Source organism: Hesperophylax consimilis, chromosome 9, assembly GCF_061612785.1.
Source record: "Hesperophylax consimilis isolate HC1 chromosome 9, BYU_Hcon_1.0, whole genome shotgun sequence".
NCBI classification, from domain to species: Eukaryota; Metazoa; Arthropoda; class Insecta; order Trichoptera; family Limnephilidae; genus Hesperophylax; species Hesperophylax consimilis.
This window is the reverse complement of record NC_142844.1, coordinates 26,153,280-26,170,081: the sequence shown is the minus strand read 5'-3', so window position 1 is coordinate 26,170,081 and position 16,802 is coordinate 26,153,280. Positions and strand designations below refer to the sequence as shown.

General features: G+C 36.0%; 1 protein-coding gene across 1 annotated transcript; it reads left to right on the top strand.

The window, feature by feature from the left end:
- Positions 1-725: 725 nt before the first annotated feature.
- Positions 726-16,408, top strand: bsf (bicoid stability factor). Its single transcript, XM_089635827.1, has 8 exons — positions 726-946; positions 1,757-2,146; positions 4,858-6,613; positions 6,943-7,110; positions 9,686-9,730; positions 11,676-11,992; positions 12,848-13,671; positions 14,871-16,408. Exons 1-8 carry the CDS (start codon positions 816-818, stop codon positions 15,338-15,340), a joined length of 4,101 nt encoding a protein of 1,366 aa, XP_089491953.1. The 5' UTR covers positions 726-815; the 3' UTR covers positions 15,341-16,408.
- Positions 16,409-16,802: the final 394 nt, after the last annotated feature.

Genomic DNA, 16,802 nt, shown 5'->3' with positions numbered 1-16,802 from the left:
ATTATATTCAACCTACCTACGTAAGTTCAAGTTTAAAGTGAATTAACAGTTTTAGGTTATTCGTTCGGTTTTTTGAACAATGCTTGATACTTGACATATGTCTTCCTCCACAACGTATAAATGTTATTTATTATATCGATAAACTTATTCATGTTATTGATTAGTGTTATCCTGTATTATCTTATTGTTTTGGTGAAATTAAAGATTTTTAAACATATGTAACCATGAGTTCATGAGGCTGAAAAATGTCGGAATTTTTCGTCGTACTGTCGGACAATCATGTTTTGGAAATTTTCTTCAGTGTTTTTGCAAATTTCTTGTCATTTTGGGTGTCTTCTTCTCAGATTAACAAGTTTCATCTTAAGGAAATGCACTGTAAAAGTTTATTTTCTTAGTCAGATGAACCTTGCCCTTGGAAAACATTTCGACATTTTTCTGCTTCAAGGACATTTTTATTTTTATAATAGTTTTTTTGGGCTGGTGAGTGAATAGAGTAGGCTGAGAGCAATTATGTTGTCTATGGTCGCATCTTTTTTTAAATGGCCTTGAGTTTCCTCTACCTTGTCTACTGCTCTGCTCCGCACGGTAGGTACTGCTTGTATATCTGTGGTTAAGTACTGTATAATTCTGTTGGATACAAAAAGCCGGAAGATATCGATCTAGAGAGTGGTATATTTATGGTATGGCCTCAGTGTAATTTAATGACGTATTTTCTACTTTTTCTCATTTCTATGAGCCGGTCGGTCCGTGCCCGTGTGTGATTATCCTTGCGTAATCCTAAATTTTTAGGTTACATTAATAAAACTACAATAATAATGTCGATGATATTACGTACCGGGAAATTTATAAGGTGTTTTGCCAGCGCTGCGCGCACTGTATTAAATACCCAAGGATATGATAATAATTTGCTCCAGAGCACACGCTCTTTGACTTCTGGATATTCGCAGTGAGTTTCTTTTCGAGAATATAATATCCGTAATTTAATTCCTCAATGTTTGATACCTTGAACTATTCCAAGAAGAACTCTTTATTTGTTTAAATCCGTGGCTAGGGTTTATCGAATGATTTACCTGTCCCCCAATTGGAAACCCACTGTCGCAGTGGGTTTCCAAGAGTTTTCAGCAACCCTGTGGAAGAATACGGAAACCTGCTGTTAAATATATAGAATAATATGATCTCTGGTAATTATTTACACAACAGTTGCACTAATAGGCACATATTATGGAAATTACATTTTAACAAAAAATACTACAAGAAACAACTATTTACATTCATCAAAATAGGTCATTAGGTTAATAAAGTAATTTTTAGATAGAATAGGAACTTTCAAAAATGTCAATCCATACTAAAAAATTCCACAATTGTCGAAAAGCAATCGATTTATTTTGGAAATTTTGGACTTAGAATAAAAATGGAATTATAATGCATCTTTTTACATCTCTCCTGAAGTAAATAGTTCTTTCTTGTAGTAATTAAGTTGAAACTAAGTGTGATTTCCATATTCTGTGCCTGTTAAAAGTGCGGCGGTTAAGTAAATATTTATTGTTTACTTGGATGACTGATTTTTGTTGGAAACATTGGGTTATACCACTGCTGGTAGCTATTACGTCTGCCCGAAATCAACAAAATTTACACTTTTACAGTGTATAAATCTCATGTATTATTTCTTTTGTCTGTACAACATGTCTGAGAAGGTCATGATTTGGTTTTGAAGATTGAACTCTGGATATGAAGGATTCTTCCAACATTATTTTAGAACATGGGGGCAAGGAATGGCCACACAGGCGCAGCAGGCGGAGACCCTGGGGCCCCTATTGCAACGTCTGGATGCCGAGGTGAGGAGGTGCGGTCGCCTCTCCCGCAGAGACCTGGATGAGATGCTGGAGGAGGTTCGGCAGCGCCACGCTGTCACCAGCTCCCAGTCGCTGCTCATCATCCGCTGCTGTGGCAGTCTGGTACCGGAAGAACTGCCCGAGGAGCGCACCCGGCTCGTGGAGCAGATTTGGAAGACCCTGACAAATCGAGGAGTGCCCATGGACATTTCTCATTATAACGCACTATTGAGGGTGTACATTGAAAATGAACATGATTTTTCACCATCTGATTTCCTGAAAGAATTGGAGGAGAAGGGACTGGAACCGAATAGGTAAACATTTGCATCCTTTTCATTTCCTTATTCTTGTTTGCTGGATACATATAAACAAAGTTATCACTGGATTCTGTTGTGAAGTTTTTTAAGCCTTAGACACATTACGCTATATTATGTGCGCATAATTTGGGTGTGGCTTGTGCGTGTTAATTTTGGGATGACACACTATGCTATAATCTTCCTTTGGAGAGGGGGGTCAGATTGTAAATTGTTTTTAGGGGTTGTTTAATTTTCAAATATCGCCTGGCTAGCAGATCACAGTGCATATCGTCGCAACGCCGACACTTATAACACATCATCTTTTTAGGTGTGACAGATCGGTATGAAATTAAATAAATGTAAACAATTAAGTTTTACTAAAAACACAACGCTATCAAACACAATTATTGTATTGGTAATTATTTACTCGAGCGCGTTTACTGTATAAGAGATCTAGGCGTACTTTTTGATTCCAAACTCCACTTCGATGCGCACATTGATAATATTGTGAATAAAGCTTACAGCATGCTAGGATTTGTCATCAGAAACAGCCGTGAATTTCGAAAACCTGAAACATATCTTCTTCTTTACCACACTCTGGTCCGTTCTCAACTTGAATGCTGCACCTCCATATGGAATCCACTTTACGATATCTATAAAGAAAATATTGAAAGTTTTCAAAAGAAATTTCTGCGATGCCTCAATTACAGAATGAGCGCACCTAAACGCGGGTACATAAATATGCTCTCGAGTTATAACGTCTCTACTCTATCTAACCGGCGAACATACCTTGATCTCATGACTCTGTATAAAATCTGTAACAACGTTATTGACTGTCCCGACTTACTGAAATTATTAAACTTTAAAGTACCACCAGAATAATAAGGCTTAACGACTTATTCCACATTAGCAGGACGCGTACAAATGCTGGTGTCAGGGATCCAATCAGAAGAATGTGCGAATCACTTAATCAGAATCAAAACCTCAAGGATTCTGACTTATTTTTTGATACACGCACTACTTTTAGTAGAAAAATGAAGACTGTGTTCCTACAAAGTTCAAAGTAAACAACTTAGACATACTTCGTTTAAATATATATTTTTTAAATTTCTGTTTAACATTGTTTATATATTTGTTTTACCCTCTAAATTTTTTCAAAAATAATTTGTAAATTCTTATAAGGATATTGCGCATTTCTTTCATATCTCTATTTGTAAAATAATATTCTTATCTACATATATATTTTTCCCCTATTTATAAGTCAAAATGTTTGTTTATGTTTTTAACTGCTGTTTAAGTCAATTCGTGAGAAATAGTTTGGATGCTGGTGAATTCTCTAGTTGATGTTTTGTATATTCTTGTCAATTGATATCTGTACAGTAGAACCATAAATATACCACTCTCTAGATCGATATCTTCCGGCTTTTTGTATCCAACAGAATTATACAGTACTTAACCACAGATATACAAGCAGTACCTACCGTGCGGAGCAGAGCAGTAGACAAGGTAGAGGAAACTCAAGGCCATTTAAAAAAAGATGCGACCATAGACAACATAATTGCTCTCAGCCTACTCTATTCACTCACCAGCCCAAAAAAACTATTATAAAAATAAAAATGTCCTTGAAGCAGAAAAATGTCGAAATGTTTTCCAAGGGCAAGGTTCATCTGACTAAGAAAATAAACTTTTACAGTGCATTTCCTTAAGATGAAACTTGTTAATCTGAGAAGAAGACACCCAAAATGACAAGAAATTTGCAAAAACACTGAAGAAAATTTCCAAAACATGATTGTCCGACAGTACGACGAAAAATTCCGACATTTTTCAGCCTCATGAACTCATGGTTACATATGTTTAAAAATCTTTAATTTCACCAAAACAATAAGATAATACAGGATAACACTAATCAATAACATGAATAAGTTTATCGATATAATAAATAACATTTATACGTTGTGGAGGAAGACATATGTCAAGTATCAAGCATTGTTCAAAAAACCGAACGAATAACCTAAAACTGTTAATTCACTTTAAACTTGAACTTACGTAGGTAGGTTGAATATAATATGTTTATAACTCGCTAACACTATACTGGCTTATATTGTATTTTTATCACGAACAACTTTAACACGCAATATTTTCGACGGAAATGATAGTATTTCGGCAGCAAATGACAACCCGCGTGTATAAATAAACCACTGTCATTTTGTTTGAATGATTTGAAAACTGTCAAACGGCATAATTCCGTCATCTCTTTCTGTTACACGAGTCATTATGGTAGAGAGCGAGAGATCAAACCAATCCTTCTGTTCTCACCAATGAGATCTGAGCTTTTAGCCATATTATTCGTTTTCTATAAGAATTTTGAGGTGGGCGTGGCGGTTTCAAATGAGTTTCATGGCCAAAGCTTAGTTAAATGCCCCTGAGTAGAACCTTGTTAATTCGAAATGATGTTTTGTATATTCTTGTCAATTGATATCTGTACATATCTGTTTTTTCTCCTAAATAAAAAATAATAAAAAAAAATTGTATGGCGAGCAATATGGAGTTTTATAAAACTCTTTGAACGCTTTAATCTGTCAGCCTCTTTATACTGCTGATACTCACTTATATTGGTAATTTCTATTAGTAGTAGTTATCTTTGACTTTAATTCACCCATGACATTATGTGTTATAACTTGTGGCATGGTTTTAATAACTGCATTATAGTATTGCACCATTCTTTGCAGGGTGACATATCAGCGTCTGATGTGGCGCCACTGCCAGCGTGGAGATGTAGAGGGAGCATCACGTGTTCTGGAGCGCATGCGAGCCCAGGAGCTGCCCCTCAGTGAGGCCGTACTGGATGCTCTAGTCCTTGGGCACTCGCGCCTCGGGGACACGGAGGGCGCCCGCTCCGTGCTGGGCGTCATGGCCAGCGCAGGGCTCAGTCCTGGCCCCCGCACGTATGCCCTGCTCATGGGCGGCAGTGCAGCCCGCGGAGATATGGAGCAAGTTCGCGCCATCATCCAGGAGTGCAAGGATAAAGAGATCTACCTCTCTGATAAAGATTTCTTAGAAGTTGTTGAGGAATGTGCATTGGGGGGGCATGACCAACACATGGATTTCTTGCTTGGGCAGATGCAACGCTCGGCGGGATATAACCAGGAGGCTATCAACCTCATCCTGCGACTCACCGCACGCAGGAAGGAAGAAGCTGCCTTCAAAGTCTTGCGCACACTTACTCACTCCGCCAACCCTGTGCAGGACTCTACGCCCACGTACCAAGGAGCATTCTTCATTCGCCAACTTGTGAAGAGTGGTTGTCCCTCCGATACGGTAATTTCTATGTGTAAACAACTTCAAGAGGAAAAAATCTCACCCATGGCTCTGTTAATTGCCACGGATGCCGCTCTCCAGTTTAAGAAGCTTGATACCGCCGTTGCCCTCATGAAATCTCTCCAGGTCGCCGGCCACCCTATTCGGCAACACTTCTTCTGGCCGTTGATGGCCAGCGGCAAATCTAAGAAAGACCAGAAGGTGTTGGATGTGGTCAAATTGATGATGGATGATTTTAAAATTGGTGTTTCTAGCGAAACATTGAGAGATTATGCTATCAAAAATATGAAAACTACCGATCCCTACCTCGTTATGGAACTTCTGCGTGGAGTAGGGGTGACCCTCTCCCTGGCCGGCAAAACAATGGTTCATTCTCTTCTACTGAAAAATAAGCTCAATGACGCCGCCGACTTTGCTTCCAAATATGGAACCAAGATAAACCTAAATGTTTGCGCTAAACCCTTGATAGATTCTTTAATTGCCACTGGAAATATTGAACCCTTCGTAAAGCTTGTCCACTTGTCTAACCTAGATACTGCCCCTCTGAGAAGAAACCAATCCAACGCCACTGAGGAAGGAGAGCAAGGTGAGGATAATTCTCCAACGGAAACTGAAAACGTGTTGGAAGAACACAGATTTAGGACAGGAAAGCTGATCTATAGACTCATTGGATTGTCGCCCGGTCAAGTGCTTCCATTCTTACCCGATTTGCTTGATTCTCTATACTCTAAAGGGTTGGGGATAACCGCAGCTTGGGCACAAAAGATTCAAGACAAATTAGGAGAGAGTCTGACGCCTGAAATATCACAAGCGTTGGCCAAATTGACATCGGAAGATTTATTGCCGTTGCCTTTAGACACTCCCTCCATCCCGAATGTCCGCAGAAGTGCTGAGCGCCTGGAGGTTCTGGTGGCCGAAAGCAGTGCACAGGGAGACTCCAACTTTTCTTTAAAGAAGCAGCTTCTTCTGGCATACATCAGAAGTAAACAAGAAGACAAGGTCACAGAATATCTACAGACATTAGAGGCTGAAAACTTTGTTTTGTCTTCTGGTACTTTGGCCCAGGTGACAGAATTTTACGCAATGGCAGAAAACGTTGAAAAAGCCGAAAAGTATCTTCAGCAGATTATTAAAACAGATCCCGATTTTGTGTTGGACGATATAAAGGTAAGGCGCAATTCTCATTATGTCGAAATACCCTTGCTAATATAATTTTTGATGAATTGCTAACATATTTCTCACATTTTTTTTTTCTGAAATACATATTTTTATTTATGTAAACCCGAGCTGGTCAAAAGTGCGATTTTTATGTTAAATATTTACTGTATTATTAGCACAAGTCATTATTTTGTGGTCCAAAAATCACTCCTGTGTATCACAAAATATTGATTATTTCGGAAAAAGATTTTCAAATGAAACTTAGTTATTTAATAATGATATAGTAAATATTGAACACCATAACTACATCTTATGTATAATTTATTGTTCCTTTCCAGGTTATAAGATTGGTGGAGTTATACGTAAAGCACCAACAGTTTGAAAAGGCTGCGGAGATATTGCAAAGACAGAAACCTGAAAGAAATCAAGTTGGGAACACTTTCCTGTATAACTCAGTCTGCTGGCATCTCCTCAACTCTCTTGCAGACCAGGGAAATGTTACTAAGGTGAGGAATTGTATCTATTAATGAATCAAAACCAGTTACAGTTAGTCGTAAATATATCTTTTTAGTGTTGAGCTGGCCTTAATAAAGTGAAATATCTATCTTATCGTCTTTGAAGGGACCTATAAAAATAAAAAAATAAGATAGGTTTATCTAAAAAGACGCTGTCTGGATTGCATTTTGTTCGGGTTGAATCTTGCGATCATACATAAAGATAGTTGCCAATAAAAATGTGCGGTGAAAAAATGAAGACAATGTTAGTAGTTCTTATTCCAAGTATGATACAGTTAAAAGTGACCGAGGGGAATAGGGTCCCATTAGCTCAGTTGGTAGAGCACTGTCCCGGAAAGACAAGGGTCCTGGGTTCGAGTCCCAGATGTGACCGTTTCCTTTTCTGATTTTCTGTTTCAGATTTTCGTTAGAAATCACTAATATTGTCTTCAATATTTAAATATTACAATTTGAGGTTTTACTCAATAAAGTTATTCCGAAAAATAAATAATAATGGATGCGGGAGTATAAAAATAAGCTACATTCAAAGAAATGTCATATGACATGAGCTGAACAGTTATCTACAAATAATAAAATTATTCATTGTTTTACATCAATTGCTGCGTCAAGGTCCCTTAAAAACATATTTAAAATGTTCGTAAATGACTAATGATAAATGTTCTTAATATTTTACGGGTAAAGTTTTCACATTCTTAAAACACTCACAGTCTTACTTTAGTTAGTGTTCTAGTGTAGTAAGCTCAGAACAGTGAAAAAATTGACTTATTACCATGGCGTTTGTTTGGTTAAAACAGTCTTAAACCGGGTTCGGGGCTGGCTTTACCACTCTAATGTTGAACGGGCCTGTAATAATCTAATTAGTAAGACAGCTAGGCTTCTGTGGATTCGCCAATGACAAGGAGCTTGTTTATGTCAGTTCCATCAAAATGCAAAACTACTCAGAGATTCTCTCTTTCAACCGTTTACCACCTTGGCAGGACTCACACTGTAACGTGAATGTGTTTGTATAGTTTTCCAAGATTTTCCGCACAGCAAAAAGATCCACTATGTTAGTGTTTGGCACCGCAACGACATTTAAATTCTTTTTTTAATTTAATGTCTTACAGATTTCACAATTTACATAACTTTAAATAAATAAATGACAAATTTAACAATAATATATTTTAGAAACCTTGCCTAAAATCACTCTTGAAACCTTCAAGGCTGATGTTGAAAATGTCAAAAGACCTTTCATGAAGCACCACCATACATCTTGTAATGCTATGCTGGGCCAAAACGTCCGTTCTGCCATGGCCGGACATAACAAATAATGACAAATGTAAAAAATTTCGAATGTTCCACTATTTGTTTACGAGTACCGTTAATTGAAACCAAGCATTTAAGCAAAATATTTTAGAGCAAAATATTTACTGCATGCTTAATTATGCTTAACATGCTTAACTCTTTGCACGCGGCCGTATCAACTGTTGTTACGGCAAAAAGTCCATACTCACACGCGGCTGTATCAACTGTTGATACGGAAACTTTGAATGCCGATATTCCAGCGGTCTTTCGACATAAATTTATTTCCCGCTCGCTTGAACATTCGTAGAACTATCACGATGCTGACTTCTACAAGAATTTCTCGAAAATAAAATTGTATTTCATTAAAAAAACATCGATAATCAAGTGAGCCTCTTTGCGCCTTCGAGTGCTATAGTTTACAATTTTGTCAACGGATGGCGTTAGTCCAATTTTGTTATTATATTTACGTGACATAAAATTTAAGTGTTCAGTTTTCATAACTAAAAATGATAAGTGCTCATGGTGTCCCACTTGTGTCTAACAACGCAGTGGCCTAAGTACACACACGCCGAGTGAATGGCGAGACCACATTCAAAACATACGGTACGTCTTTGTATGAAATTTTATGTTTTTGTTTTTATAAAATCTACAAGTGTTGACACACGAGGATTTATTATCATATTGTGGAGAACAATCTGTTCTGTCTCTATAGTCCAATAAATCATGCCAGAATGCTATAATTTGACATTTAATTGCGTGCATAGGTATTTGAAAATATGTACCGCGTACAGGTATAGATAAAACGGAGCAAATTAACGCGTTCAAAAGGTTAAACGATTAATGCGATAAATCGATATGTAGAGGAACGATCCGTGTGATCTATTTTTGCAAGTTTTGTATGAGACTGATTTGGGACCGGAAGAAATAAATGACAATTTGGGGAATGATTGTACGAGATTTCACTATATGTATTATGTTAATTTTTTTTGTTATGTAAAAATTAAAAACCTCTTTTTTTGGTGTCTGTATCATGCACTTCATCAAATAAAAACAGTTTTTTGTTCTGTGTCATGTACTAAATCATAAAAACAGTTTTTTGTTCTGTGTCATCCACTAAATCATATAAAAACTGTTTTTTGTTCTGTGCCATACACTAAATCATATAAAAACTGTTTTTTGTTCTCTGTGTCATGCACTAAATCATATAAAAACGTTAAGATTGTGTACGAGTTCATTTGGATATTGATAGTAATTATAAATAATAATCTTTTTTTTTTTACAGATCAACGAAATATTCAATTTACTACTGGAAAAGCAAATGGTCGAGGTGAGTTACTATTTCCTATTTAATTTATACGTATATATTGACGCCGGAGAGGCAAAAGGGGGTAAGCAACAATTGTGTCAAAAATGAGCGTTTTGATTAGATTTTTTTGTCTAATCACAACTGTATTTCAACTCATTTTTGACTAGATTGTCGCTTACACACTTTTGCCTTTCTGGCATCTATATACCTTTAAACATATTTATTAAGTCAAACCAACTGAATTCCATGATGATTTGCGCAAGAATTATTCAGATGGGATTGTATCTTCTTGCCAACTTAATTTTTCTTGCGTTATAATTTTTTTTATAATCTGTTCCACCTGCAGGGCCTATCAGCGAAAAATCACAGTAGCGGGTTTTTATCTGTTAATTGAAAAATTATTGTGCTTAACCCGTTCACCGTAATTTGTAATTTTAATGGTAACGAGAGCTCCTGGCAGCGAATGTGTTAAAACAAAACTAAGTACGACCTCCGTGTTTGAAGACTCAGACTCAAGAGACCCAGCAATCCGGAGGTTTTACATTAAAATAATCTTACATTTTTTACTACACAAATATAATAAAAAATAAAATAAAAAATATGCGTTATTAAAAAAACTCTTTTGATGGGTTTATATTTTATTTTCAAATGACCGATATTTAAATTGGAACACAAATTTGTCTTATATAAATTTTTATTTCATTATATTTACATAGCAGTATGGGAAAGATTTTTTTTTTATTAATTATCACTAACTCAAAATGTCAAAGTTGCCTCTAAAATCGTGAACAGCTGAATTCTTTAAGGCGAAGCTTAATACTAAATCACTACATATTTTGATTAATCTTTACAACGAATTGGTGTACATTATGAATACCAAAAAATATGATTTAGATAAATTGAAGGTTTTCGTATCGTTTCGCTTGAGTAGAATACAAATAAAAATATAAATTACTCAATAAAAAATATAAATGTAAACTACTAAAAAATTATTTTTTTCAATAGAAATGTATGAATGCGTAAAGGAAACAACTTAAAAAAAAATAGTATTATAGCTAAGATTATCTGTGACAGTTTCACTTGATTAACTTTTTTGCTTTCTTATAAAATTATTTACAAAATAAATAATAACAAGTTTTTTGCTTGAAATCGAACGTTTCTAGACTCCGTTTGCCAAGCGATTTTAATGCCTATTACCTACAATATATAAAGTATACCAAGAATATACACATATTTGGCTTGTAGCTTCCTCTTAATGGCCTATATTTTCTAATTACACATATAATATAACACAAATAAATAAAGCAGCACATATCCGCACTATATATCTTAATATATAAAAATCACATGTCACTGTGTTTGTACACAAACGCTAATCACCAAAACCACCCAACCAATTTAAATGAAATTTTTGTAATGTGTTTGGTTGGTTCCGCTTGAAATATAGGATAGTTTTAGACACGATAGGTGTAGCTGTTGTTGGGAATTTTTTTTAAATTCTTTTTCTCATCCAAAAATACATACAACCATAAATTTTAACTTTCCTACATAGAAGGCCTGTGGCAGGACAATGTCTGCTATTTTAAATAATTTTTAATTAAAAAGATAATTATTTAGTTTGGTCAAGTATTTTGGTATTATTCAAATCCAAATTTTAAGTTCTGTATGAAGAAGGCCGCACATCCATTCCTTTTATTTGTAAAGTGTAAGTTTAAATGATAATTAAACTGGGGTTAAAAAATTTTTGATGAATTTTTTCAATAAGCGCTTGGCATGCTAGAGTCCAGATCGGTGCGCAGTGTTCTAAGTGGGGCCAGATATACACGGTGTAAAGGGACTATATGTTGTGGAAAGGTTTTAATATTCGAATTTTAAATCTTAAGATTTCAAAAGTCCAAAAGTACGAAAGAAGAAGATTGAATTTATTTAATTTCAATTAAATTTATTTTCAATATGATTTGGACAGGTGACCAACCTGATGCTGGGTCCACTGGTGAAGGTGCACATAGTGGTGGGCGACATAGGCGGCGCGCTGGACGAGTTTGAGCGCTGCTGCCGCGAGCACCGCTGCACGCCGTGGAAGGGCGAGCTGACCAAGAAGCTGATTGCCGGCGAGGACGCTGCCGGCCTGCAGCGCCTCACCGACCTCAGCACCGCCATCCACGGCGAGGTCAACAGCCTCTACGATCTGGTGTTCGGCTTCGTGGAGTGCGGTCGCCTCCGCCAGGCCAGACGCATTCTTGAGACGCCAGGCATGCGCACAAGGAACCAGCGCTTTAACAGGTAACACATATTCAAATTTTTTTTTTACATGTGAATAAATACCACACAAGAGTCCCAACTGTGCCCCCAGTTGTCTGGAATCAGCGCGACTATGGCATTCCCAATTGGTGTGTTGTGAGACTGGATCTACCTAATGGATTTTTGTCACTCACCATCATGCCACTGGATGATTGATTTCTTATATTATTGTAAAATGTCACTAATCCGTCACTATAAGCATGAAATGGGTGAATCACATTGAAAACCTAAAAGAACAAATTTTTTTTTCAATCCAAGCTCTCAGAATTTTTCTAAACTTTTTTGCTTTTTTTTCGGCAACTAAAGGCTTAAAATACTTTTGGAGCCAGGTTTATGCTTTAACGCATTTTAAAAGACATTAAACCACCGATATTAACCCCCTACTTAACAATTTTATTCAAATTTGTACTAAAAAATACCACAAAGTCGAATCCAAATGTGATGTAGATTAACGATTTTTTATTGTTCTCACCCAAATAATCTCTTTATCATTTTATTTTGTCACTCTCAAACCAGGTTTTAAAACTCTCACCTCGACTCAGATATTGCCAAATTACCCAATTATCACTGGACAAGTTGTATAAAGCGCCCTTAATTAGTATAATAAAGGGCGCTTAACATATCTTTTTTGACAATGGTAATATTTTGATTTGCTAAAGAAAATGAATATTTGTTGTATTTTGCCAAATCGACTTCTCTGAATTGCAACAATAAGTTAGCACTGAAGGATCCGGATCTTTGAAGCGCCGGATTAGTGAGGCTAATTTATTAGTTCTTTCAAATCAAAATACACTCATTTGAATTTGGTATTTAATGTTTCTTTTTTAACCTTTCCAGTGCCTGTGAACGTTACGGCCAGGAAGGCAAGGTAGACTATTTAGAGGGGCTCTTGGAAGCCACACGTGAACTGTCGCACATTGATCGCTCGGAGGTGTTCCAACAGCTGCTGCTCACGTACACTCGCGAAGGCAAGGTCGACAAGGCCTTGGGACTGTGGACCCTTCTGCAGGAGGAATCAGTCGCCCCCACAGACAAGTTCTTAATTCACCTCGCAGATTTTCTTAAAGCCAATGACTTGGATGTTCCTTTCATCATTCCCGCCACAGCAGAAGTACCTGAAACTAAAAAGGACGAGGGCAAGGTCGAGAGAAAGCAACAATCAAAAATGCTTACTCCTCAGGATAAATTTCAAAAGGCTGTGACATCAGGGGACCTGAATGCAGCTATATCAATTAAAAATAAAGAGCCACAGAATTATGTCAACTTTGGCAATGTTTCCACATTGTTAGAGAAACTAACCATTGGAGGCCGCCTGGACGAGGCAGTAGAACTCACAATAGATTCTGCCAAGAAGGGAAAGCTCCCTGATACCAGCAAACTTAGGTTTCTTCTCAACACCCTCGCATCGAAGGGAGATTTGGACTCCTTCGACAAGCTGGACCGACAATTCACAGAGGAGGAAAAGAGAACTTTATCTTTTGATAACAGAAGGTGCAACGCTTACATCTCAAGCGGTACCGAAAAAATGAATGAATACTTGAATTCATTGTTGGCCAAAATATCAGCAGCTCAATCAGAGGAAGAATTGAAGCTACTACAGTTCTCTTTCCCCAAAGGAGGTATGCTGGGACTAATCTCAAACCCCGCTTCAATACCTAAATGTAAGTCCAAATTATCACTATTCTTCATCAAATCAATCCTTTTTCTATCTCAAGTGCTCGGGAGTTCAAATTAGTGTGTACATAATGCACTAGCACATTAAATATTTACTTAATAATCGTAAACATTTTATTAATCCGTCGTACTAAACCATACGTACATATGATAATTATATTGTGTTAATTTATTGTATGAATTGATTTTTCCAAATTATTTTCTGCAATAAGGAACTCTGGTGAAAAATATTATGGCTTAAAAAATATCATATTTGTCATGCATAGATCAACAAAACCGATACTGAATTCTTTTATAACATCTGGGGGCTAATGCTAGAAGTGCATATGTCAGATTTTGGTAATTTGACTGAGGTATCGGACAAATAAAGTACTCTTATTAATTCATATCTCAAAAGTCTAATATCAAAAAACTCAGATCGGGAAATTCAATTATGTAGACGGAAAAAAATAATCAGAAATGGCTCTATTTCTACACTTCGGTACGATGCAAAAGCAATAGTGTTGAGATGCTGACATTTTACAATGTGTTCTTCAATTAAAAGCAGTTAAATTTAAGAATAAAAAGGGTCTTCATTTTGCCATACAAAATCCAGTGCTGTATAGACTATACTGACCTGTCGAATGACAAAATTCATTCGCTGTGGTGTCACACCTGACACGCTATAGATTTGGTAGGTTTTAGCGGGCCTTGAAAAATATTTTAAGTATGAAATATAACTTTAAAAAAATATGTATTGCTGGTATTTAACTTCGAAGGTCCAATATTGATTAAAAAGTGGATTGGAGTACATTTGTTACCTTTACAATAATTGTTATAATTTATTATAATATTTTTTAACAAAGATTGATACAAAATGATGCCACCTTATCATTTTGGATAAGATTTTATACTTTATTTCCATTTTCTTAGCCCGAGAAAGTAATTAATTTTTAAAAGCGATACGTCTTCCCGCTGCCAGCCAGGCATATACATAATACATTATATATTTTTTATTTTTTGAAACTATTTATTTACCGAGATAAAAAAATGTATATATATATAATATAAACCACCGGTATAGTAGTTAGAAGGTCAATTATAGATTTAAAAAAATATACATTAATGGACTTACTTGCTTTAATTTTTTTGTTTTGTTAAAAGCGTAAAATATATTTGAAATGCCAATGATTCCTTTTTATTTCAGTTGTAGAAATTGCTGAGAAATATGCTGAAAAGAATATAAAAGTCCCGTTTAACATTCTTTGGATGCATTACCTACTGGAGGGGCAAGACGACAAGGCTCAGGCTATCTGGGACCAGCACCTCAGCAACTCCACGATCATCATGTTCAAGAGGCTTCTGCAGGAAAGCCGTCGAAACCTCAACGTAGATGCTCTCGACAAGTTGCTGGGTTATTTGAAATCTTCAACGGCTATTTCTCCAAAGGCACTGGGACACGCCTACTCGTGTAAAATGGACATTTTGATTGCCAAGGGAGAACATGAATCCGCAGTGAACATATTAACAGCTTCCTTATCCGAAGGTTTGAGCCTTGAAGACATCACCAGAGGCACTTTGGTCAGAATCAAGAATGCCGTGGAGTCAAAGGGAGGACAATTTAACCACAAGATTCCAGACATCACCGACGAAAAGAACACAGTTGTTATAGAATAAGACCGATCATTTAATTGTTAGATTAAATCTTGGTAAGTCTGAACTAGCATAAGTTCATGAAGAGAAGTGAATAATATAGTTTAATAAGTCTGAATACAATAATCTACAGCAATTTATTATAGCTTGATTTACCTTTGGGATCTGTCCAATCTAACAATAAATGTCAATGAGTGGATCCGATCAGCAAATCAGCTGGTAATATCAGACCATTGCTGGAACTTCGAGAAAAAATGGACGTTATGTCTTTTAAGCTAGTTCAAGCTATCTTCTTGAATTTCAGATTGTAAATAACCATGTAGATAAAATTCAAATTGAAATATTTTTTCTTATACTCAGTATAAAGTTTATATCAGCTGTCACCGTTGTGACGTACTTCATTTTGATTCCATTTCATTTCATTCATTTGATAAATTATCAAATAATGAAGTGGAACAAAAAAAAAGTCCATAAAGTATTATCTCCAGGTTTAACTACATAATGCATTTATTAAAAATCTACTGATGAATGATTTGACATCACCGATAATTTAAATAAATATAATTATTAATTCTTCAGACTTAGTTTAGCACTTCTAAAACTGATGGTGATTATGACTTATTATTAGTAGGAATGTTAGGCTGTCCTCCCACGGGTTGGTAAGGAATCGACATAAACGGAGTGCTGTGAAACTCCGCGCAATTTGCTAAAGTAAAGAAATGGTCCGCAGCGCAGTCAGTTTTCTGTGCAGGATCTTACAGCATTACGTTTATGTCGATTCTATATCGACAGCGATGGGGCCTAGTGAGAATTATTTTTGGTCCAGAAGTATCACAAATTATTTCCACATTATTTAAATTAAAATGTGTTATGTATTGACAATGGGTTGAATGAGGGGATCTTAATGCATTGTTTTTTTTTATTGCATTTGATTATTATGTTTGTGTTTAAAGTAAGACATTTTTTAATAAATAAGCAATAGATCCGTATTATTTTGAAGTGTAGAATTGTTTTGTTTAGTTTAATTCCTGTGATAACTAACTTGTATAGCTTTCATATAATTATGTTACTAATCACATGGTAGCGTCAATAAAAAAAACCCAAGTTACCCACTTTTTCTATTATTTTTTCCCTTAACGGCCCTCGCTACTAAATGTTTCTAGCGCGAATTCGAATATCTGACTCGCTGCACCTGGCAGCTGGCCGGTGCGTTCCATTCAATACAAGACACGCACAGAGCAAAACAAATTATTATTAATTAAAGATATTGTGATTATGAAAATTATGTTAAAATATATTTTAGAATGTAATGCAATATTACAATAGCTTGATTCATGGAGGAGGTTCTCAGTAACAACATTTAATATAACTTTTTATTTGGATTTTTTTTTGATAAATACAATTATAAAGAGTTACAAAAGGCTTCCCTTTGTTCCAGCCTGGTTTCGCAGTGCGGCGGGGCACTGTTAATACTAAATTTTATAGT

Coding starts and splice junctions, on each gene's coding strand:
- bsf (XM_089635827.1), top strand. CDS start 816: ATGTCGATGATATTACGTACCGGGAAATTTATAAGGTGTTTTGCCAGC. Junction 9,731..11,675: donor TGGAAAAGCAAATGGTCGAG/GTGAGTTACTAT, acceptor TGATTTGGACAG/GTGACCAACCTGATGCTGGG. Junction 13,672..14,870: donor CCCCGCTTCAATACCTAAAT/GTAAGTCCAAAT, acceptor TTTTTATTTCAG/TTGTAGAAATTGCTGAGAAA.